Source organism: Protobothrops mucrosquamatus, unplaced genomic scaffold (assembly GCF_001527695.2).
Source record: "Protobothrops mucrosquamatus isolate PMUCROS unplaced genomic scaffold, P.Mucros_1.0 scaffold374, whole genome shotgun sequence".
Taxonomy (NCBI): domain Eukaryota; kingdom Metazoa; phylum Chordata; class Lepidosauria; order Squamata; family Viperidae; genus Protobothrops; species Protobothrops mucrosquamatus.
The window spans coordinates 644294-669010 of NW_015386706.1; the positions used below are offsets into that span (position 1 = coordinate 644294).

General features: G+C 55.0%; 1 protein-coding gene across 1 annotated transcript; it reads right to left on the reverse strand.

Annotated features, from left to right (window-relative positions):
* Nucleotides 1-9568: 9568 nt before the first annotated feature.
* MN1 (MN1 proto-oncogene, transcriptional regulator) lies at nt 9569-24717 on the reverse strand. Its single transcript, XM_015815772.1, has 3 exons — nt 22597-24717; nt 21363-22563; nt 9569-9753 (listed from the first exon to the last, which is right to left on the reverse strand). The coding sequence occupies exons 1-3, from the start codon at nt 24715-24717 to the stop codon at nt 9569-9571; spliced, it is 3507 nt and encodes a 1168-aa protein (XP_015671258.1).

The following is a 24717-nucleotide window of genomic DNA, read 5'->3' on the forward strand; positions in this document are numbered from 1 at the left end:
TGCTTGGGTATGGTTAGGAGGGCACTGACCTTCCTAGCCTGCCCTATCCATGTTTCCTGGTAAAATACATGGGAAAATCCCATAGGAGGAAAATTCCACTTAGGGTTAGGGTTAGGTCACCATGAACTCATAGAGCAAAATGGACATCGCCAACAAACTCGGAGTGCTTGGGTATGGTTAGGAGGGCACTGACCTTTCTAGCCTGCCCTATCCATGTTTCCTGGTAAAATACATGGGAACTACAAAAACCAAAAGGGCTGCAGAGAGGGGGAGTGGCCCTGCTCCTCCCCCAAATTGCCCCAACTGCCAGCAGCCACGTGCACAGCACCAGCACTCCCAGCAGCCGGCCACACTCACTCCAGCTTGCTCCGGTTAATTGCTGGCACGCTTTGCCTGAACACATGAAAGGCCTTCTGACAGACTGTGTGATTTATTGCTACCCACTGCAGAAAGGGACAGAAACAGCGGCCTCTCCCCTCACTTAGCCAGGCGTGCATGTCCAGGGAGCTGTTGGAAAGGCTGGACAGCTCTGGCCCATCGGTTGGCTCTGGCTTCCCTCCTCAGGCCACGTTTGTGGACTCCTGGACACGTCAGCCAGGGAGGGAGAGCCACAGACTGACCCTGGAGCAGCCTGACCATGTGCTGGCCTCTGCTGGGCTACTCCTCTCCCACCCAGGCGCCTGTCTGGTCTGTCTTCTCCTGCAGAAGAGGCTCAGGGAGCAGCCCTGGGCAGGGGCAGGGAGAGAGGACCTGGGGTCAGTCCCCTGCCCTGTGGTTTGTCAGAAAGGACAGGCCTGGCCCCTTCCTCTTTCTCCATGAAACAGCTGCCTCGTGAGGGTTGCTCATGAAGATGATGCACGCAGGCACCCTGGGCCTCCTGAACCCCTGCAGATACGCCCATCCTGGTCCCAGATGCATGGGAGGCTCCCCTATGGAGCACCCACCCCTTGCCCTGGCCTTCAAAGCCACAGCTGCTCTGCTGCCCAGCCAGGGGGACAGGGCACCCCTGCCCCAAATCTGAAGGTGAGCCTGGAGGCCCCCCCAGGGGAAGGGATTGCTCCTCCCACAGGCTGTCCGTGCAGCCCCACAAGGGCAGCATTGTCCCGGCCTCTCCACAGGTCTTGTTATGCACAATTAGCCTTGGGAAGAAAGCTGCTGCCTTTCCTTTCCTCCTCCTCCCCCCATGCCCCCAGGTTGTCATGGCTACTTCCTGAAATATATTTGTCAGCGGGGTGTACCAAGAGGGGGATGTCCCTGCATTTCGGTGGTGGGGCAGACAGCAAAGGCCCTCCCCTGCCCGGCCTTTGTTATGCCTGGGGTCTTCTCTGCGGCGGTGGGGATCCCAAACTCTCCAGTTCTCAGGGCATCGGGTTACCTGCACAAAGGAGGCTTTGTGGGGAACAGCAGGAGCCTGGGCCTTGCTGGCACAGCTGACAGCATCAGCTTGCAGGCGGGAGCCGAGCCGAGCTGGACAGCAGGGCTGGTGGGCTCTCTTCCTCTTTGCCCCACTGGCTTTTCTTGGAAGGGTGTCTCCCACTCCTCCACCTGAGTGTGTGGGGGACTGCTGGATCCTCAGGAGGCCTGCCTGGCCGGGCCTGTTTTCCTGGTCAAGGACAAACCTGAGGAAGAGCGAGCAGGGCTAGATTCACAGAGCTGGGCCACAGCTGGCTCGGGGCCCATCCTAAGGCACTGGTCTCAGAGAGCTTTCTTAAATCGCTCCCCAGGAGCACGTCAACTCTCCAGCCGCAGAGGTTCTGGGGAGAGGTAAGAATGGGGCAGAGGCAACTGAGGCTACCACCTACCTTCTCAGGATGAAAGCAGGCCAGTGGGTCAAAGAAGTAGGTCTGGCGATCCTCTTTCCACAACCAAAGGCATCCCAAAGCAAAATTTGGGCCCAGAAGCTGGGAATGGGTGACTGGACCTCTCTGCTGGAACTAGAGATCTGGCCAACATCCATGGAAGAAAGATGGTTCCAGGGGTAGCCCAGGACTATTCTCCTCCTCCTCCTCCTCCTCCTCCTCCTCCTCCTCCCCTCCATCCTGCGCTTCCTCAACCATGGCCAAGTTCTGACCTCTGCAGGATAATGCTGGGTGGGGGTACTCATCCCCAAAGCTCCTTTTGGGCCTGGCACACCTAAAGGATAAGTCCTTGCCTTCCTTTCCTGCCCCCAGCCTGCTTTCCCCACTTCTCTCCTGGTGTTCCTGCTTCCCAGCTTCCATTTCGTTCTGAGACGCTCTCTGTTCATTAATTTTAAGACCCTCACCCTGGCAGAATCACCCATCATTCTCCTGCCCCAGATAACTCCAATTACGAATGGTGCCGGCCACCTCTGTGGCTGGCAATTCACATTCCCTTCCCCTGATTTAATGACCTATTTGTATTCTATCAATAAATGAAGTTCCCAGGGTCCCCCATAAATGGAAGAGACGCTCGGTATGCTCCAATGGCTGAAGCCCGGGGGGGGGGGAAATCTCATCACAGGGCTCAAATGCCTTGTAGGATGAAATCTTGTGACTTATCGGCCTCTCCTCTTGGCTGCACTTGAATATTAAACGTTGTATTAATAGCTCACTCTTAATTATCCATGAGTAATGTACTACAACTGGAAAATTAATGGAGGGGAGCATAGCAAAAATTAGAATTTCTACTCTGCCTTGGTAGGGCTTGAAGGAGCAGATTATGTTTCAGCCACTCCTGGGGTGGGGGGGGGCATCCCGGAGAGGAGGGAGGGCTAGAAGTCCACCGACTCTCCCCAGCTGCTGAGCAGGGGCCCCCAGACCCAGAGCATCTCTGTGGGGCCCCTTGGCCCTAAGCAGCGTGGAGGAAGCCATCAGCGGTGCCAGACCAAAGAGAACCAATTTCCTGGGGAAGGAAGCGGACCAAAGTGAGGTGGGCAGCCAGCAGGCAATCAGGGGAGAAACGGTGGTCCCAGATGCAGGGCCAGGCTGGAGATCCATGCCTAAGAAGGGAATAGGGGAAGAGGCTGCCTCTGAGCTTGTTCAGAAGGCGCTTTGCTCTTTACCCTCTAAGCTCAGGGGGGGAAGCATGGCCTTGGCCTCCTGCGACCCCAAGCAGATCGCACCCTCCTCTGAAGCACCATAGGCGGAGCACCCCCGGGCCCGATCCGGCCTGTGTTTCCCTGAGATGCCCACCAGGCAGGAGGGGCCTTGCTCTGCCTGCGTTCTGCACTCTCCCCCCCCACACCAATAACAGATGGCCCAGAGCTGCCCACCCTGCTTGATTGGCAGCCTTGCCTCAGAAGGGCTGGGGGTGCTCAGGCAAGAAGCTTTGGCAGAATTAAGGCTGCGGGTTGTGAGGCTCCAAATTGCCGTAGCCAACAAGCGCAACACCACCCTCTTCTCTGGATGGGGACGAAGGTGGCCTGGCCAGATCTGCCGCCAGATGCCAGGCTGCTGATGGGTCCTAACTGTCTGCAAGGATCCGGGAGGGCAGCCGGTCACCCTGCCCCTGTGCGAGGCCTTGGCATCGCTGCTCTGGCGTCTTTCCAAGCCACACGAGCTGCCCAGAGGACAGCTGCCAACCTCTGCCTGCAGAGGGGCTGCTTCTCACATGGTCGTCAGCTGCAGGATATTTATATCCCGGGAAGGAGAAGTATTTTGAGCTGGCAAGCCTTGGGCGTTGGGCTGGGTGTGAGAGAGAGAGAGAGAGAGAGGGCATCCATGTGCACAGGGGTGCCTGGCAGGGGTGCATCCCCTAAGGGGGGGCAGGTGAATCCTTGATACTCTCCCTTTTGGAGGGGGGGGTCATCCTCCGGAATAAGGCACCAGGAGAGAAATTTTCAACAGTGGGGGGATTGATGGCAACACCATCAATCCCCCCTTCAGGAAAAGCAGCCCCAGTAGAGTAGAGTAGAGTAGAGTAGAGTAGAGTAGAGTAGAGTAGAGTAGAATAGAATAGAATAGAATAGAATAGAATAGAATAGAATAGAATAGAATAGAATAGAAGCTGGAAGGGACCTTGGAGGTCTTTTAGAAAATGCTGGCGGGCGGCCTGGCTTTTTATCCACGAAGAATCTGTGCCAAAGCTGGACAGGAGTGCCAGATCTGCAGTAGCAAAATGTGCCAAATGGTTTGGGAAGAGCTCAGCCAAGCCTGAAGGCAAATTGGTGCCCAGTGGAGGGTTTCCCTTCCCATTTCTACCAACTGCCATCCTGCCAGGCCACTCCTGGTGGGCAGAAAAAAATCTATGGCCCCCGCTCCCCCTCCCTTACAGAAGCCAGCCCCCTTCCGTACCTCCTCTGCTTCCTGCTTGCCCTGTGCGCTCCCTTTCTCAAGGCTCTGAGGAAGAGGAAGAGGAAGAGGAAGAGGAGGGCTGGCTGGAGGCAGGATCAAGACCTCAGTTATGCTGACTGAGCCGAGCCCCCCCTGCACTCCCCCCCCCTGCAGGAGGACAGAGTCTGAGGCGCTCCAGGCCCCCCTCTGGCAGTGAGCACACCTGTTGCTGCACAAGGGGCGGGGGGGGGCATAAATCTCACAGGGGGGGATTTGCAGGGGGCCTCCCTCTTTCCCTGGCTATGCACTGGCACCTTTTACAGCCCATTAATTACTTTCTCTAATAAAGTTTGACAGAATGATAACTTGCCCATGAAAAGCGTTGTAATAAATACATTTTCCATAACTTTATGCCATTCTTGCATGTCTGCCTCATAAACCTTGGCTGTGGTTCACCAGTTCGGGACCTCAGGCTCTCTCTGAGGGACCCCCATCCTGGGCTTTCCCTCTGACCGGAAAACCTTGGGGTCTTTCCTCTCCTTGTTCGACGGAGGGGTTGCTGGAACGGGTCTCTATTCCTGGCCTATGGTCTCCTACCCTGTGCCGAGGGGGGGGGCGAACCTTTGGCTCTCCAGACCAGTCCCTGGGCTGGCCTCCCTCCAGCTGAGCTGCAGCAGCGTGGCCCCAATTAGGCAGCAATTGCTCAGAGTGCTCTTTATTCAGTGACTTTTATGCTGGACCATCTTCAGTTGACTTACTTCACCAGCTGACTGCAAAGCCTCTAGAGATGCTTCTCTGCCTGCTTCACAAGCAGGAGATGCCCAGCCAGGACCCCTGGGGAGGTGGGGGGGCAGTCCCCTCTTGCTTCTCTCCTGCCCTGGGGCTGGGTTTAAGGGCCACATCCAAGGATGTCTCCTTATTTGAGAGCTGAAAGGATGAGCTTAACGAATTGGGAGCCCAAGGCTCTCTCTTCCTGGGCTCAGTCTCCGCCCTGCCCTCCCCAGGCCGAAAGCAAAGAGGGGGGGCTCAGGGTGTTCCCAAGAAAGCCCTGGGGACTTCTCCAGGGGCTGCGCATGGGGGAAGGCAGCCAGATCCCAGAGGGGCAGCCCAGCCTTGGCTGCCGTCCTACCAAGCAGAGCACTTGGGAGGGTTTCCACTCTGCTTCCTTCCGCCAGGCCAGCACACCCAGCCTTTGCCTCCAAGCAGCCCCCCCCCCGCCCAGTCCTTTATGATCCTTTATGCCCACCTGGTCACAGGCCTTGCTCAACAATGTTGAGCATCTCTTGTCCCTGCCCTCCCTGCCCCCCCCCCATTGCTCAGCCACAAAAGCTCTTCCTTTTCCTGGGCCAGCAACAACCCTCCCCCCCCCCGTGGTTTGGGTTGCCCAGCAGAGAACACAAGGCAGGGCAGCAGTGGGGGGGGGAGGCTATCCCACCAAGAAGGCTGCAGAGGGGAGAGTCAGGGAGGCCCCTTGGAAGGAATGCATTAAAATACTGGACTATTTGGAGGTGGGGGGAGGGGGGCTTGGAATGAAGCTCCAGAAAGCCCCCCCTAGGGCTGTTAAACAAAGAGCAACGTTCTCCAGGAGGCAGAGGAGCTTGCAAGTGGGGGGTGGGGGGAGAGAGAACGGGGACCCTGCATTCTGTGGAGGATAAAGGGCTCCAAGGGATGCTCTCCGTCTTTTAACTTCCAAAGATGCTGTGCCAGTTCACCGCCCCCTCTCCCCCCCCCAAAAAAACCCCTTTTCACCATAATGTGGTCTCTCTGAAGAGAGAGGCACTTTCTGACAACCACGGCTTCTGGGTGTGATGGCTGGGCTTCAGCACAAGCCCAGGGAAGAATTGAGTGGAGGCAAGGGGCTGGGAACTCTGGCCCCTTGGCTTCACTCAGGGCCAAGGGGGAGCCAAGGGGGGGGAGATAGCTGACCTTCCTGAGTGACCCCTCCCTTGGCAGTCCTGCCTGACTGGGGCCTTTGGACAGTGTTAGAAGCCGGCATCTTCCTCACACGGGTGCCCAGGACTCCCCAAGCAGCCACCAATGGTCTTGGGACAATGCTTCCCAGCCGGTGTACCTGGGCTCCATAATTCCCAGCCAGAATGATGAATGCTACAGTTCAGGGTATCCAGGAGACGAGTCGCAGAAGACAAAAATCGCTTAACAGAGCTGATGCCCCAAGAGCTGGGTTGATTAACCCTCCTCAGTCCCTGGGAGAAACAGGGACCCCATCTGGCCCCCCTCATTAAGTGGCTCCCATGTTCTCCCATGTTCTCTCAGCAAATGCAAAAATGACTCTTTCAAAACACTACAAAACACATTTTGTAGGGAAAATGAAGAAGAACCTAACTGAAAAGGTCCAACAATCACCAGTAACATCATATTTATTGTTATTTAGTTGCTCAGTAAAACATATACAGATATATACAATATGCATGAATAGAGAAGACTGCACTTTACATATTTAAAAAAGAAAGAAAATAACACTCACTTTTATGAGCTTTTGTCACAGTCTTCCAACCGAGCCTTGAGAAACCAATTTAAACTAAATTCCTAGGAAAGGGGCTGGGCGAGGGGAAGAGGCGGGAAGGGGCAGATTACAAGTTGCTCTCCATGTTAGTATCTTACATGTGCAATAACTTTGCTTCTTCTTCTTCTTCTTCTTCTTCGGACTGAGCAGGAGGGATTTAGCTGGGGGGGGGGAAGGGGCTCTTTTTCAGTACAATGAAAATAAGGACATCCTTTTCTTTTAGGATTTGTTTTTAAAGCTGCGATGGCTGGGGAATTGTGGCAGGGATGAAACCAAGAAAAAGCAATTGGCAAGTCCCCCGAAACTTAATTTTATCCTAAAATCTTGGTTAAAATATCTGGCTTATTTTAGATTGCTTTCCCCCACCAGAGAAGCTGCTGTAATTGTGCAGAGCAATTCTGGACCTTTGGCTGAGGAGGCCCCCCCCCCCAGCCTTTCCAGAGAGGAGGGGCCGTTCAGAAAAGGTTGACCTGATTTAGCCGCAAAGTGGTTTCCTGCAAAGGGGTGCCGGTGGCCTCGGGTGCCCCACGCCCGCTTAGATAGTGGCTGTGGCCCAGATTAACAGAGGAGGGCACCCAGCACTGCCCTCAAGCAACAAAAGAGCCATTTGTGTGCGCTCTCTCTCTCTCTCTCTCTCTCTCTCTCTCTCTCTCTCTCTCTCTCTCTCTCTCTGTGTGTGTGTGTGTGTGTGTGTGTGTGTCTGTGTGTCTGTGTGTGTCTTCAGCAGGTTTCCTGTGATTTTTATCTGGACTCTCTGCCTGAAGAGTTCTGCAAATCCACAGGGTTTTTTTCCTTTCCTTTTCTGCACAGTGCAGGGTGTTACTCAACTAAATGCTTTTAGTAGGCAGTTTACTGATAATTTCTGACAACTCTATTGTTATTTTATTGTTTTACTGTTAAAGCTATTTTCCAGTCATTTTAAACATCAGCTGAAAATATTTTCTCTCTTTGCCTGAATGAAGTTTGAATTTGCTGTTTTCATTTTAACATTGTTGCTGTCTATTTGGGATTTTCTTTATCATTGTTATTCTTATTTTAATGCTTCAATTCCATTGATTCTATGCTGATTTTTCTTCTTACAAAAGCCTACTTTCAGAAAACAACAGGATAAAGACCCCCACCTGACCCACCTCCCTTGGCAGATCACTGGCTGTAGGAGGGTCGCCTAGCAGCCCCCAGACGGGAGAGGGCAGGAGAAAACCCTGGAACGTCGTCCGTGGGGCAACTCCAGAGGCTGGCAGAGGGGCAGAACCAGGGGGGAGCTGCTGCCTCTGAGCCAAGACGAAACCTCCCCGTACAGGTGCAGACAGCCAGGACAGGAGGCTGATCAAAATTTGACCTGCCAGCAAAAGGGGAGAAAAAGTCCACAAAAAATCCAGGACATTAAAAAAGAAATGCACCCCTCAGGTTTCTTAGATTTCAAAGAAGAAAAGGCAACGGGGTGGGGAGCTTCCTGTGGCCGGGAACTGGGCCTGCTCTGCAGAGGACCCCTGCCCCTGTGCCCCCCCCCCGCTTTCTCAGCAGACAACCCAGACCGCCAGGAGAGCCTGGGCAGAGGGAAATCCGGTGGAAACTGAGCACTCAGCAGGACTCTCTTGAGGCACCAGGTGGGCTGGCTCAGAGCAGCCTCCTTCCTGCTGCTGCTGCTGGAAATGCCAACCTGAGGCTGGAAATACCACCCCGGGCCCCCAGCCGCAGGGGAGTTCTTCCGTCCCCTCTGGCCAGGCTGGCACCTCTCCTGACCTCCTCCCCGCAGCCAAGCGTGGCTCACTGCCCCTGCTCTGCCGCTTTGACTCCCTGGCAGCCAGAGCAGCACCACCAGAGAGCCGGCTGGATGTAGCCAGGCGGAAGCCTCGGACTGGGCTCCACAGAGGGGCCTCTCTCTGCAGGAAGTGGAGGAAGACAATGGGAGGCTGTGGGCAGAGCAGGAGGACCCGGCTGGGCTGCTGGCCGGGTGGAGGAGGCCCCCTCCCTCCCTCCCTCCCTCCCTCCAGGAAAGGCACTCAGCTGTCAAGGGGAGCCGGGCAGGCCCTGAGAGCAGAGCTGCCACTGAGCGCGCTTGCAAGCACACACACACACACAGACACACACACAAAAGAAAAACAGGCGATCTGAGGCTTTGTGCCAGAAAGCAGAAACCAGGCAGCTGCAGGAATGAGGTGGGGAGGGGAGGCAAGGGATCAGCTTGCATCCCCCCCTCCTCGCCCGCCCACCCGCCTTCTCGCTCTCCAGTGAGACAAAGGACGGTCTGAATCCTTGGCTGAGCACTGATGGTGTTTGGCTGTGGTGGGCAGGAAAGGCAAAAGCTCGGGGGTCCCTCGAGCAGCTTTTGGGATGGCAGTTTCCCTCTGAGGGGTTTGGACTTTGGTGCTGCTCTCCAGGTTACCCTCTCAGACTTCTGAGAAGAGGGGAGGGGAGCACGAAAAACCTGAACCCATCCTGCCTCCCCATGACCCGGCCCTGCTTGGCCTCACCGCCGGCTCCTTGCTCCTTCCTTCGGTGCACCTGCTCCTCCTCCTCCTCCTCCTCCTCCTCCTCCGGCAGGAGAAATGGCAGCTGTTCTTTCCTTTCTTTCTTTCCTTCTTTCCTTCTTTCTTTCTTTCTTTCTTTCTTTTTTAAAAAGGTTGAGTTTGTTTTAAATTAATCCTTGCCAGTCTGTATGCTGCCAAACAGATACCAGCCTAGAAAAACTGTCCAGCTAGTAGCAGCGGCTGGTTAAACATAAAAAGAACAGAAGAAAACCACCACCTTCTCCTCTTCCTCTTCCTCTTCCTCTCCTCCTCCTCCTCCTCCTCCTCCTCATCTTCCTTCTTCAAGTCAGGGCAGCCACAAAAGTCCCAAATCTGTTGGAGATGTCCGAGTGCAGGGATCTCCACGTTGGCACTGCAGTCCGGCCCTTGGCGTCACCCATGTCGTCTGTGCAGTGGACAGAGAGACACTGCAAGTGGCTGCCCGTCTGTGCTGGAGCCAAGGCCTTGCTAGAGGGGAGGTCGTGGGCTGCAAAAGGAGGAGGAGAAAGAGGTTAGGCTGGGTGCCACCAGGGAGCCACCAAGAGCAGCATGCAGCTGGGGCTTCCTCCGGAGCCACTCCGGGCTGGGAAGGGGCCCCCGAGGCAAGAGGAGAGCAGGTCAGGGCCGGGGCCCCAGGCCAGGCTCCGGGCAGAGCAGGAAGGGGTGTTGAGGCTCAGCCCTCAGTTCCCAAAGCAGGTGCCAGAATTCCTTGCTCTTGAAGAACTCTCCACAAGGAAGTCTGGGTTGCCCTGAGCCTGAACTGCTGGCAGCCAGAACATCCCGCTGGGCCTCTGCGGAGGTTCTCCCCAAATTCTGAACAGAGCCGAAGCATTCGGGTTTGGAACCGCAAAGGCAGCCATGCGATCCATGGCAGAGCTGAGAAGGGCATGCCCCCAACTTCCCCTCAAGGCTTCTTCCTATGCCAGGCTGCTGAAAGGGCAAAACATGGAACACAGACCCTGGGCAGTTGCCCACCTCTCTAAGACCTGGTGCTTGGCAGCTAACCTGAGTCCACCCCATTTCACAAAAGTCTGGCATCAGAGAAGCCACTGACCTAGATGCTCATCCCACACCTCTGCCAATGTGCTGGCACAATTCCTGGCAAACCCCGAGGTCTGCCGGCCAGCCGGCCGGCCTGCCTGCCTGATGCAAGGCTAATGGCTAATGGCCCAGAGCATCCGGCCAACCATAAAGATGCCACGAGGCTGAAGGCACCTCCTCCCTGGACGCGCTGTCGGGCCATGCGGTTCTGAGAGCACCCCTCCCCCGCCTCTCTTCGTTCGAAACACCCCGTGGGGCAAGATCCTTTTCACCAACTCTCTCCTGTGACAGTCTGACATATCGGTTTGGACACCTGCCTGGGCACTCCTGTGAAAAGCCTGCTGCCGAGGATGGAGCGCCAATGCCCAGCGACCCCTCCGGCTTTCGCATCGGCAAAGCAAGCGCTTTGCACAGCGGCATTTGGAAACGAGAGCGGCAGGGACCCACGTGAGCCCGCCCGAGGGCAGACAAAGCAGGCACATGCCTGCCATCCTTGTGCACATCGCTCAGCCAAGGGCCCACCCTCTTTGGTCAGCCTTTGTGCACTGCACTCCTCTCTCGCAAGCCACCCCTCCCCCTCGGGGGCCTGATCCTGGAGCCTCGTCTCAGCGGTGCTCTCAGTCCACAGGCAAAGGTGCCCGTTTCCAGCTGGCAATGCTTCGCCAGGGGTGTTTGCCAGCCAAGGTTGGCTTGGCTCCTGGCAACGGATGTGATCCTAGCCTGCACACGGATTCCCATTGCAAGCACACCCTCATCTTCTGCCCATGAGAGCTGAATCAGAAGCTGTGTCCCTTTCTGGAGCCAGCTGGCTTGCCAAGGAGCTGCTGGATGCAGCCCAGGAAACCACAGGCAGGATCCCTTCTGCCACTTGAGAAAGCCAAAGGACGCTCTCGAGCACCGCACTCTCCCCACTCAGCCACTGGAGATTGCGCACCCCTCCCTCGGCACAAAGGGGGGTGAGGGAGGAGAGGCATGTGCCCAGCATGAGCCCAGCACCCATCTGGGCTCAGCAAGTAGCCCGTTTATCCCAAGCCCGTCTAGGCACTCCTGGGTTAGCAGTGCAGGAAAACCGCCTGTGATCTTCGCCAGCTCTTCTCTCCTGACAAGATGATGAATTGAGGTGCCCGAGAGATTTCTATCGTAAGGGGCCCATGTCGCCTGAATGTTTGTGTTGCTCCCAGTGCTCAAGAGCTGGCAAGGGGCTCCTGGTTTTTGGCTTTTGCAAGGGAAGACAGATAGGGGCAGATAAGGCAGCCTGCTCCAAAGTGCAAAGCTGGTTGCACCACTAAGAATTCAATTCTGTTTGCATTTGCACCCAGGACGGCAAAACAGAATGCTCACCCCAAAAGTGTGTGGAGCCCCCCCCCAGTCCTCCTCTTTTCTCTGCCCTTCCCCTATTTCCAGACAGCCTTGGGCTCTTCTTATTCCTGCCCCTTTGAGAAGGAGGTTCAGGTGAGCCTCGTGCCCGCCAGTAAGGAGGCCACAGGCTTTCTGGGGAAAAGCCAGGGGGAGCAGGGCTGCCCTTCTCTTTCCAGTAAGCCAGCAAGTCCACTTCCTGAGAGAAGCCGTGTTCGTATCTCCCCTTAGTTTTCACCTAAACTCTGTTCAGGAAGCAGGATGGACCAACCTGGCTGACTAGGGGGCCGCCCGTCGGATAACGTAAGGTGTCTGTCTGGTCATTGAGGAAGTAAATTTAGCTATGGAATGGAGATATTGATCGGAAATAATTAAAGCAATTATTCACAGATTAAATAGGCTACGGATGGTGCAACCGCCCTCCTGACTTCTTTATAATCCTTCCATGTGTAAAAAGCACCTGGGGGGGGTCTGATTTACAGAAACGTCACTAGCCGTTGAGGGGCAGGTCATTACTTGGGGCATTTGACCAGCTGATTTCAAAACCAGCATTGCCAATTCTGAAAGCTGCCCAATTGCTGGGAGCTTCTCCGGTTGCCAGGGCGCTGCCCTCTTTTGCCCATTCAAGGCTCAGCCCGAGAGAATCTGGTCTGCCCATCGGAAAACAAGATTTCAATAGTGTCTTAAATGTTGAGCACAGATTAAAATATAAGCTGTGAATTAATAACAGTGAGCTATAAATAGCAGGCCATGGGGAAGCTGCTATGGGCTCCTCCTGCAAGCTGGAACAGAAAAGCCCGTCCGAAGGGCCGACGCTGGCATGGGACGCAAAGCCCCCACCAGTGAAGGAGGCTTAGGGGGGAGGCTTCCCAGGGACCCCTTTGTAGTGTCACTGCCTCCCTCGACGGGAGCCGTGCCTTTGGCTTCCTTTCTTCTCCCTCCAGGTGAGCGGATGACTTGGCACCGCTTGGAAACCGCAACAGTCCCAGGGAAAGTGCCTGTTCAGGCCTTGCTGCCCATCGCCAGCAAGCTTAATCCTCTGATCAGCCACCAACTCCTGATGACTTTATAAGAATTAAATTGCATTGATCCCAAATTCCCAATTTGATGATGATGATGATGATGATGATGATGCATATTTACCAAGACTCTTCAGGGGAAAAAGCAATTAAATTCTATACAATAAAATTAGTTTACAACATAATAGCCAATCCAATAAACAAATAATTAAAACCTCAACAAAACAAGCAAAAACCTACAATTCAAACAGTTGCATATATGGCCAAATGTAATAACTTAGCATCTACTAGGTTAAGGAGCGGTGGGAAGGATACCCAGGCCCACCTAACCTCTCCTAGCCAGTGAAAGTGGAGTCTAAAGGTTTGCAAGATTTTCGGGGATGAAGGGAAGGAGGAAGAAATGCAGAGTCGGGAGAGTAACTCCGGACGCACGCAAGAAGCAGCCACCCAGCCACCTCTCAACTGCTGCCGCCTCCAGCACCTCACCCTGGACACAGCTTGGCCCAGCAGACTCTTCCTGCCTCACCGGGGAAGCCATGCGCTCATATGTTGCAACATGTCTAACATGTATATGGAGCATGACAAAACAAAATGCCCAGTCAATTTAACATGCTAAATCTGTTGGTCCATTTATACGCATTTCATGGGAATTTTAAAATGGGGATTCAAAAAAGGTGATATTAAACAGATTCCCTCTGTTAAATGAAGTAACTATTTATATTTTTATAAAATCTTCAGCATATCTCACTCAGCCTAGAGGAAAAATATGAAAAGGAAAAGAATTCTATAACAACTTTAGATGAAGTGTTTTTCTGTGCAGAAAAAAACCGCATAGCTTGCCTATTTAGGAAGCATGAATTTGCAGATTCCAAAGGGTGTTATTAGCAAATCCAAGAAGCCCTTTTCCTACTACACATTTCTTTACACTCCTGATCTAAGACCTCCCATGTGGCACCGCCTGCCTCTGAAATGGCCACCAGCGGCCCTCACGTCACTGGCAAATGGTCCAGAATGCCCCCTCCCCCACAGGAAGAACCAGCCAGAGCAGGGAAGATGCTGGGGGGGGGGGCAGAGGGGGCAGTGGATAAAGGACCCCACAGAAAGCAGAGGGGCTGAGCTCCCAGTCCCAGTTGGTGCTAAGTGGCACCACGGCTGCAGAGCCTCCGGCGAGGGGATCTCTCCAGTGCAACGCTCCAGCCAGGCCTCCTGTCTTGCTCTCCTCCCGCTTGTGGCCCTGCAGTCTGAAGCTGCTCTAGGGAGAGGGCTGCTTGTGCGAAGCCCCCTCCCCTCTGGACTCAGCCCTGGGCATCTGGGGCAGGAAACAGGGTGAGGAGGCTTCCAGAGCTTCCCTTTTGCCAATGCTCTCAGTGCCAGCTCTGCCTTGCTTCCGCATCTGCCGTGTTTCACCCTGCTATTTCTTTTGGCATTCTGCCCTTCTGCTGCTTCACTTTACTTTGGTGGATTTGTATACATATTTATTTAAAAAGGTAATGCCCCCCCCTTCCATTTTGTCCAAACTCATAACTAACAACTCTTTCTTTTAGCCCTGCCAGCATTTGCAAGCATGAGGCTACTTAAAATAAACAAATAATGTTCCTTTGCAACCCTTCAGGGCTGTGTGTGTTGCAGCAATTATTTTTGAACCCCCAAAGACGCCTCCAAGGTGGATCAGAGAGGGCAAAAGCGCAACAGCCCTTGGCCGAGCTGGTTGCAGAGGCCCAGAAGGAGGAGGCTTCGGTATCCTTAAGGAGAGGCCGATGGACAGCAGAACAGGCTACAACCACACCCCTGGCCAAATCTCACTCTTTGTTCCCTCACCCTGGCAGCTTCTGCTCCTCAGATTCAAAGCGATAATTCCATCTGCTGACTGGATCCTGTTTGGGAATCATAATGGCCCAGCCCAAACTGTTGGACTGAATGAAATCACCGGGGGGAGGGGGGCATCTTCTTAAACAATGGGAATGCCTAGCCACGAATCATACCAAAACTGATGCACATTTTACCTCTCCAGAAAATAAACCGTAGAGAAATATAAAATTGCACACACACAAAAGTAAATCCTGTTCAGCAACAGAACACCAGAATAACAGTGAGCACAGTGTTTTCTAAAACAGCAACCTTAAATGCCTCTCCAGCCCCAGAGCAGCATGGCAGAGCTCAGCTCCAGGCGCAGACGAGGGAGAAAGGCAGCCCCCCCCCCAGTCCCTTGTGGCATAGGGGTTCGCACACTAGAACCTCTGCAAAGCCAGGAAAGGCTGCCTCACGGAAAAATCCACTCTGGAACTGGTGGGTGGAAGAGCTGCCATTCCTGTGTCAACTCTCAAGCACCTCCTGAACCCATTTCCCCTTCACACACACACACACACACACACACACACACACTGGCCTCGCTCCTCCAGGAATGCCAGGAAGACGGAGGCAACAAGGTGAAGCAGCAGCAGCCCCAGGCTTGAGTCTCCCTGCATGGCGCAGCCTTGTGGAACTCTGATGACTTGTAATCAGAACTTTCATTTTTTTTGCTTCGCTTCCAGAAATTATTCAACAAAATACTGTGTGAGCAAATGAAGTAGCCTTACAAAACAAAGGGTAACAAGCACCACCTTCAGCCCAAACTGCTGGGTGGGGTTTTGGTTTAAGGGTATTTTCAAAGCATCAAGAGAAATGCTGCGACCCATCACACATATCGCAAGGTTTCCTGACACAGAACAAATAAAGGGGTTCAGAGTCGCAGCTCCAGGAAACAAGCACAAGCACCAAACACGCTTGAGCGTGAGCTGCAATCCCAGGGGCCAGTCTTTTGTTCTTGACCTCCTCACTTCAGGAACATCCAAGGCATTGCCTGGAGTTTATGGGCCTCAGAATTTCAGGCTACCATGGATCGAGGGTGGAAGACAGGCAGACATGTGCTCCAGATGGGAGTCACCGGAATAGTCCTTGCGCAGACCGTTGAATGGTGGTCTCATTTCTGGGCCTGGGAAAGGCCTCCCAAGAGCTGTTCAGGTAGCTTACAAAGCCATCCTAATCATCCACCAAGTAGCCACCAAAGAAGGGACAGTACGGTGGAGCCAAGAAGGAGAGTGACCAGCAGGAACCACCTCCTCTTCAGCTCTCCAGCAGGGCAGCCCTTCAGCTCCTGGTATTGGCCTGGAAAAGGTTTAGGCCTAGGCTGTCTTGTAAAGGCCCACTTGGCTGGAGGAGAAGAGCCAGAAGATCTCTCTCCTTTTTGCCACCGCTAAGGAACAGCCCAGGGGACAGTTGTCGCACGTCAGATCTCCTCGGTTCTCTTCCAGTCACCCACCTTGCTCTGCATATCTGATCTTGGCACCAGAAAGTCATGGGGGATTAGGCTAGCGGAGTGAGGGAACAGAATCCACGAAGAGGGGGGGTTCTCTCCTTATCGAAGAAGAGTGCTTGGGAGCTCAAACCCCATCTTGCAGCTATTCAGAAAGCATTGAACAAGCCATCATTTGTGGCTCAAAACAAATAGCTTTGCTTCCTGTGTGAGTTCAGATCAGGGGCAACGCACATTTTTCTTTTGGGGAAGAGAGAAAACTGGCACAATTTCCAATTCCATCCCGGTCAAGAAAAGAGAAGACAATTTGTCCACTAGGACAAGCAGAAAGCTCATGGCAACAATCACAATCCTCAAATGTCAGATTTAGAGATCATTTACTCCGAACCCTGGTCTGAGGCGAACAGGCAGCTACTCGTCCAGCAGCAGAGAAGCAGGGACCGAGGGCTTCCCCAGGCTTCCCTCTGCTCTGCCTGTGCTTCTGAGGCATGGGGACAATTAACCCTGCGTGGCCAAGACCCTTTCATTGTATCCTCACCACTGAGCAAACTATGGAAGAAAAAGAGACGCGTCAACTGGCAGCAGGATTTTTCCTAATGAAATACAGAATTTCAAAATGAAGGCTGAAAACTACTTTTCTCAGAATTTTAACACGAATCGACTCAAACTAACTTCAGTTATTAAATCTGCTTTGCTTGAGATGCTCAGTTGGGTCTGAAGGGTTCCACGTCCATTCCCATGAAAAACAAAGGCATCCAACAAAACATCCTACCCACTCTCCCTTTAGCAGTCTCGGCTTTTGCCTTGGTGTTAGTGTATTTTTCCTTTGGCAGGACATAAAGGTGATGGGGAAGGGAGTACAAGAGAAGAGTTAGGCCAGCATTGCGGGCTGAGGCTTCCAAATCTCTCCATTCAGATGTAGGTATGCTTTGCATCAAATTATTGGGTGGCGGGAAAGATTCCACCATGAAATTGTTAAGGGTGAGTGGTTATTTCCATGCCCTGCCAAGAACAAAGGAAATACTTCATGAATCCAAATTCTGATACTATATTTAGACTTGATGGTGCAAAATCTCAACTGAGGGGTACCCTGGGGCTCAACGTGCCTTTTGTATTTTTTTGTCCTTCTCTGCCTTTTTTCTGATGAAGCTCCAGCATTATCATTGTTTTCTGAACTCTTTTTTTTTTAAAAGCCACAGAATGAAACAAATGGAGCTGTTATGCTTTAGAAAGATTTCTAGGTAGAAGAATTCCAGAGCTGTAAAATTAAACATATCTAAGCCATAAGAAAATCATTTGTACAGAACAACCACAAAACAGTAAATAAACTACTAATTCATAGTGATTACTAAATATTGATCCCAGTGCAGCCTCAACTGAATGAGCCAAACCTGAGTCCCTGCAAGCAAATTTTCCTGGATTCCAAGCAGGAAGGCTTAGGCCACAGGAATCCTTGGTCAAAAAGGACTATTTTAAGACACAATGATTCTCTCTGTATTTATGCATGTAGGAGACATGCTGGGACATCCCAATGAATAACATTTTCTTCAGTAACCAATTAAAATATTAAACTGTCTTGATATTAGCAACACTATTTCAACTAGATACAATAACAGTATTTTCTTGAACTCACATAATTTTTCCCTTCTGAAAATGTAAGTAAAATATCTGCATTTGGTAGGTAGCATTTTAATATTTCAGCACTGAATAGTCAGATTAATACTGAATGCTATTATTAAGCTATACATCATTTGGTAAAGTCTTATAATAATTAATACTTCATTTAAAACAGAACTAAGGAAACCAAATCTAAGAAATTATCCTGGGTTTTTATATCCAGAAAGTTTGTGGACAGAGACTCCTGTTTCATATATTTGATGCACATTCTTTACCAAATTAAAATTAAGTGCATCTCACAAAGAAACCATCTTGTAATTTTGAAACAAGCATATTTTTCTCTCTTTAAATGCTGGATCGTGCAATGCTTCTCCACCCAAAGAGAAAACTGGCTAGCGATTCTATCATCTGAATCCTTTACCTCTTGTAGGAGGCTCAGCCCCACACAAAAATTACATTTTTTTTTATCAGAGGAGCCAAAGATTAGCAGATGGCTTTTCCTTCCTTTTCTTTTATGCAATACAAATATCATCACGCTTATTCCCTGTAAAGTACAAAGAAGTTCAGCTGGTTAAAATCAATAGATAGTCCCTCCGGCTACTAAATTTCACTAATTTAAGATTTAAGGCAATCATGAAAATCTCCACTATGTAATCTTAGAAGTACATAATGCTGCAGGAGAATGACGGGTATATTTCAGCAAAAGTGAGCCTGGATGCAATTAGAGGGAACCAGTTTCCTCTCCGCTGCCCAAGGCCTGTCCTTTCTGCCATGTCTCTGTTGAATATTCCCCCAAGGCTGCGTCTCAGGGACCTGCCATTACAAAGACAGGCCAGGATGCCCTCTCATCTTTAACCCCAAACCACAGTCTAGGTGATAAGATATTGACTAGCACTTGGCTGCTCAGGCGGATTTTTTACATTCCAATTCTGAAGGGCCTTATGCCCCAATTAATGCTTAATTTAAAAAGATGAAAAGTAAGCCTGGTTCCTTCTCTCTGCTTTGCTGTTCACAGGAATCTTCTTAGAAGACTCCGGTCTTCCTATCTTAAACATAAATTTAGGCTGCGTAGACCTAGAAAAGAAAACTCTTAATGTCCAAGTAATGATGGTGCACAGTTCCCCCCCCCTCTGGTTAGAGAAGCAAAGAATAGCTTCCTATTTCACAATCCAACAAATGCAGGCCAAAAGGCCCACACTGTGCTTCTGCCTAAAGACGGGTCCAGGGGGACTGAGGCAACCCACCATCGGGGAGATACTCAATGGGCCCCACAATATGAGGAAACTGCAGCAAGAGTTGTCAATGAAGATTCTCAGTCATCCAGATGGAGTTGACAAAACAACACTTTCTTTACGAAAATGTTTGTCATATGTGCAACTGCAAATTCCTCTGTGATGTGGCTGTGTTGCTCACTATTTGTATCTGTAACATGGACGGTCTTCAGACACAATTCTCTAAAGACATTCAAGAAAAGCAGGCCAGGTCCTCAGGCCAGAGGATCAAATGGTGCCGCTACAGCAACAAACGCACATCCCCTCTAACAGGTACAACAGATTTCCAATCCACTTTTGATGCCAGACAGCAATCTCCATGCTTTCCCCATCCTTTCAATTTCAACCAGGGGTGTTTCAAAACCGGCCCTTCAAGATTGCCTCCTCACAACCCATCAGCAGAGCCCCGTGGAGACGGGAAACCCTGTCCTTCTGCCCAGATTAACATTTCAGGTGGAAGCGGCTGTTCCATGAATGTTCATGTTCACACCATCCCATGGGGCAGTTTCTTGCACTGACAGATTTATGAGTACTATGACAGGCAGCCAAACCAGCAAACAGTAGCTAAGCATCCTGGAACAGCCTGAGAAGGAGAATAGAAGCTGAACCAAATCCATTCACCTTTGGCATTACAGCCACCAAAGGCATTTGCTGCGGGAGGTTGCTACAGAGCAGCACCCTGGGGACTCCCTGCCCCAGGATGCACCCCCTCAAAAGACAGAGACCCAGAGAGGGAGGGAAGGCCCAGGAAGCCAAGCTCTTGCCTACCTGTGAGAGAGGGAAGAGGGTGCCCATCGGCCATCCTCTCTCTGCAACAGCTGAGGCACCCACCGTCTTTCAGCTAGCCCTGATTTCAAAGTCAAGGTGCTGGAACACAGCTCAAGACAGACCCAGGAGCCACTTCGCTGGAGCCTTGCTTTGAGCCTCAAAATAAAACCATCTCCAAAAGTCATGCACGCAGCACTATGCATGGAAATTCTGCCAAAAAAATTTCTATAACAGCACGGGTCTTGGCACATTTATCTAGAAAGTAACTCTTGCTTTGTTTCTTATGGCAGAGCAGGGAAGCCCATGAAACATATCTCCCTAGGTTCTCTGTCCCTCGTGGAGGAAATGAAAGAGAGGCAGGGATCTCCGGAACAACTCTGGAATCGCCCCATGGAATCCTCCATAGGAAAGAGGATCGCATGGATGGGCTCGCATCAGGTCACAGCTCCTGCATCCCACATGTTGTTCAACATCAGAAACAGCTTACTGACCAATTTCAAAAAGTTACCTAAAAGGACAGCATAATATATAGTTGAGCAGAATAATTCAAATAAAAAAATAGGCAAAGATTTCCTTTTTCCCTTCCCAACCCTCACCCTTTTGATGACCTTGGACAAAATACCAGCATTAAGGCTGCATCACTTTTCTCCCGTTTGAAAAGCTCCAGTCACTGAAATTCATCTTTAAACTCTGCCTCTCCAAACCCTTCCTTTTTCTGAGTTGGGGGTGGCTGGAGCCGCCCCTGGAAAAGCAGGAAAGGCCGATGGCCGCCTCTCTCCTGGATCTCCGGCATCAGATTCCACCTTCCTGCTTACCCAAAGGAAAAGCGCCGAGGAGCCAGCCCGGCAAGGTGGGAGTGATTTGCCGGCTAACAAGCTATTGATCCAGCCAGGTCTGGCGTCAATGAAAGAGAAGGCACGGAAGGCTGCCTGGGAAAGGAGCCCCCCAAGGTCTCGCCCAAAGGAAGCCTGGGAGAAGGGCTCCGCTCCCCCTGGGCATCCCCTCTTCCCTCTGGGCAGCCCCTCCGTTGCCAGGGAAAGCTTCTTGCACGGCGGGGGCTCGCCCATCCGACAGAGCTGGAAGTCCAGGAGCCCCCCAAGACCCGGACGGGCAAAAGCAGATCAGACCAGCAGAACCCGCGCCGTCTCCGAGGCTGCAACCGCACCGCACCCCCACCCCGTGGACCTACATAAGAGCTCCCCGATGTTTCTAAGGCTCTCTAAAATATCCTAGCCCCTCTCAAAAGCCTCCCCCCCTCCGCGAATCTCCGCAAAAGTCATTATATTGCGCGAAACTTTGGAAAGGTGAATTTAGGAGGCACGGGGTCCTTCCGCCTCCCAAGACGTCCTCTTTCCCTCCCGGGGAGCGGGACGCGGCCTAGAAGGCCACGCCAAACCAGCGCTCCCGCGGAAGGGGACGTCTTCAGGGCAGCTCCTGCGCGGGGGGCTTCGTCCTGGAGGTTCACGCGTCAGCGCGTGTGGGCCGCGCCACTTTCCCCTCCTTTGCGTTCCCACGTTAATCCGACCCAAGCAAGCGGGGCCTGCTCTGCTTGACAGTGGAGACGCAGCTCCGAGGCAAAGGTGCCTCAGCAGCAGCGCCGCCTATGCGGAGGGGAGACCAGCGGTCGGACCTACACCACGCCGGGGGGGGGGAGGCACGGGACCTGGAGTAAAGCTGGGCCAGGTGGCTCCGGCCCGAGCGGAGCGGAGCGCGGCGGCGGCGGCTTCCCTACCTTCCTTGCCGGGCGTGGGCGCCTTCGCTTTCTCCCAGGACACCAGGGCCTTCTCGCGGGGCTCCCCGTCCAGGAGGGCTTTGTCTCCGGGAAGGTACCACGCGGCGGAGTGCTCGGCCATCAGAGACTCCAGGTCGATAGTGCTGACCGCGCCCTTGGCTCCGGCGCCCTCGCAACAGCTGCTCAGCTCGCCGCTGTCGCCGTTCTGGGGCCCGCCCGAGCCTTCGGGACCCTGCTTGGCGCTCTTGAGGCCCAGCGGCTGATCCTCGGAGATGCTGAACTGCTGCCGCTGCAGCTGGATCTGCGCTTGCAGGATCTCCAGCGGGTGAATCTCCTCCTGCACCGGGCCGGGCGGGGCGGCGCCGTAGCTGTCGGGACTGGAGGTAGCGGTGCTGCTGCCGGCATGCAGGCCCAGCTGCGCCAGGGCCGACGTCTTCTGTCCGTTCAGGAGCGGGTGGTCCACCGGGCGGGCGGGCGGCTGAAGCGGGCTGCGCCCGGCGGGACACCCTTTGGCGCCCTGGTTGTCGGAGCTGGAAGACACCTCCTCCTCGCTTTCCACCTCGCAGGAGAAGTCGCCGCCGCCGCCGCCGCCGCGCGGGGAGCAGGATTCCGCCTGGTCCAGGGAGGGAAGAAGGTCGGCTTGCTCCGGAGGAGGCTGGAGGAGGAGGTCGCCGCCGGCCTTGGCCCAGGCAGAAGACGGGGAGCTCAACGCCTTGGGGGGCTCGTGAAGATGGGGGGTGCCGCCGCCGCTTCGCTCCCCGCCTTGTCCGGGGCTGCCGCTCTCTACGGCCGCCGTCGAGCCGTACTTCTCAAAGAAGCCGCCGGCGCCGCCCGTCGTCCCGGCGGCTGGGCTGACGTGGCCGCTGTCTCGTTTCCTACGTCCCCTGCCTCGTCCGCTTCCCGCTTTGGCGTCGGGGCCCGATCCAGGGGAGTAATTAGGGGAGAGGCTGCTTTCGCCCGCAGGAGCCGTCGCGACCGTGAGGGGAGGCTGCGGCCCTGCGCCGTTTGTCTCGGGAGGCTCTGCGGGGCTAAGCTTGCTCCGCTTGCCACCCTCCCCGCCGGCCCCGCCGCCCACCGCCGCCGGCGCGCCCTTCTTGCCGAAGGTAACGTTGAGGTTGGGCGCACCCAGGCTGGCGATCATGTTCTGGCAGGCGGTGGAGAGCGCTGCCAGGCAGCTCTGCCCGAAGAGGCCGCTGCTCTCCTTGGGGCCTGCGCTCCCGGGCGGCGCCCCGACGCCGCCTTTGGGGAAGGTGCCCAGCGAGAGCGCCCCCAGCTTGCTGCTGGCCGGCGAGGGCCGGGGCTGCGACTGGGGAGGTGCAGAGCTCTGAAAGTCCGTCGGAGGCCCAAATGACCCGGGCGAAGCGCTGTGCGGGGTGGGCTGGCGACTGGGGGCCCCAAAAGGAAAGCTCGACGTCTGCACTGCGAAGTCGGGGTGGCTCGGCCTCCGCTCCGACGGCGGGCTCAAGCCGAACTGGCCTTGCAGGCCGCCGGGCGAGGGCACATGTCCTTCGCCCCCCGAGGACATCCGCAGGGGCGGCGGCGGCGGCGGCTCCTGCAACCCGCCGATTCCGGGTCGGAAGAGCAAATCGCCACCGCCCGGCGGAGGATGAGGCGGCGGGAACCAAGCGCCCTCCTGCGCCTCGAAAGCGGCTTCGCCAGGGTGTTGGTGCGGGGACTGGTGATGGCCGTGGCCGCCGGCAGCGTGAGGATGTTGGTGGTGCCCGACCTGCTGCAGGCTGGGCGGACGGAGGCGCTGAGGTTGGCCGCGGGTGGCCGCCATCTGCTTGATCATCAGCGCCGCGTTCTGGCGCTGCTGCAGAGCCGCCTGGGGATCCGGGCCCGGCGGCGGCGGAAAATTCTCGGGCACCGGCGGCGTGAAGTCCCCCGGCAGACCAGGATAGGCCGCGGAGGGCGACAGGTGGCTCTCCAAGGCGGGCGCCCCGTGCATGCCTGCCCCTCCAGCGCCGCTCCACGAATCGAAGCGGGGCCTCTTGGGGAGGGTCGCGTAGGGGGGCGCATCGAAGTGTTGCAATCGCTGGTTGGGCGGCTGCTGGGGCTGGCTGTGGTGGTGGTGATGGTGGGACACGTTGAACAGCGGCTCTCCCGGGCCGTAGGAATGCTGCGGCTGGTGCTGCTGCGGCTGGTGCTGCAGGCCCCGGTTCTCCAGCCGGTGGATGGGATACTCGAACTGGCCGTGCTGCGCCTGCAAAATCGGGCCGCCGCCGTCCTGCAGATTCACATTGGCGGCGCTTCCTTCTGGACACTGCTGTGGCCGCGGCAGCGCCGGCGGGCAGGAATTCTGCCTGGCCAGGAGAGCCGGAGGCGGCGGCTGCTGTTGAACTAGGTGGTGCCTTCCGGCGCCCAGGCCCGGCTCCAGCCCCAGAGACATTTTGCGAGCGCCGCCGAACCGATCGAAGAAGACGCCGTGAGGGGACTGTTGGTTAGGCACCTTCCCCAGGGAGCCCGGCGCTCGGGGCAAGGCGGCGGAGTGGCCAGGGAAGTTGCCGCCTGCCGGCGGAGCAGCCTGTCGTCCGGATCCGTACTGCGGCAACTGCCCCTCGGCCTCTGACGACGAGAAGACGGGCAAGTCGAAATGGCTCTCGCTGTTCGGGTAACTGTATTCCAGGGCATCCACCGCGGCCGCCCCTTGGCCGGGCAGGCGCCTCTGCGAGTCCAGGCCGTGCGGTTCTGAGGAGGCGGTTCCCGGCAGGCCGTGGAAGGAGGCAGCGCGATTAGGTGACTGGTCAAGCGGCAGGCACGGGGCCGGCACGCCGGGATTGTGAAGATGATGCGGCGGCGGCGGCGGCGGCGGCTGGAAGTCCTGGAGGGGTCCCGCCCTCTGCTGTCCGAAGCCGTCCCCGCCCGCCTGGCCGTCCGCCAGATGCTGCTCGTAGCCGCCGTCCGCCGCGAACGTCTGCTGGCCGCCCGAATAGCCGAGGAGGCGCCCGCCGTGCAGGCAGGAGGCGCTGGGTTCGGGCCCGAAGCCACCCCCGAAGTGCGAGGGCGGTGGTTGGGTCTGGTGGTGTGCGCCCGGGCCAGGCGGCGGGCTGCCGAAGAATCCGTGGATCGGCTGGGCCTGGCCCAACTCCGGAGGGCCGCCGCGGGGGGCGTGGAAACCGCCGTAGCCTTCCCCGGACAAGGTCAGGTTCATGGCCAGCAGGGTGGAAGAGGGCTCACCCAGGGCATTCACGGGCGCCGATTCGCCGCCGCCGCCGCCACTTCCGCCGTGAAAGGGTGACGGCTTGAACTGGGGGCCCGCGCCCGGCCCAAAGCCGCCGCCCCGCTCGTCCGGCACCCCGCTCCTGCCTGAGCCGCCGCCGCCGCCGTGTGGGTCGAACGGATCTAGCGCAAACAT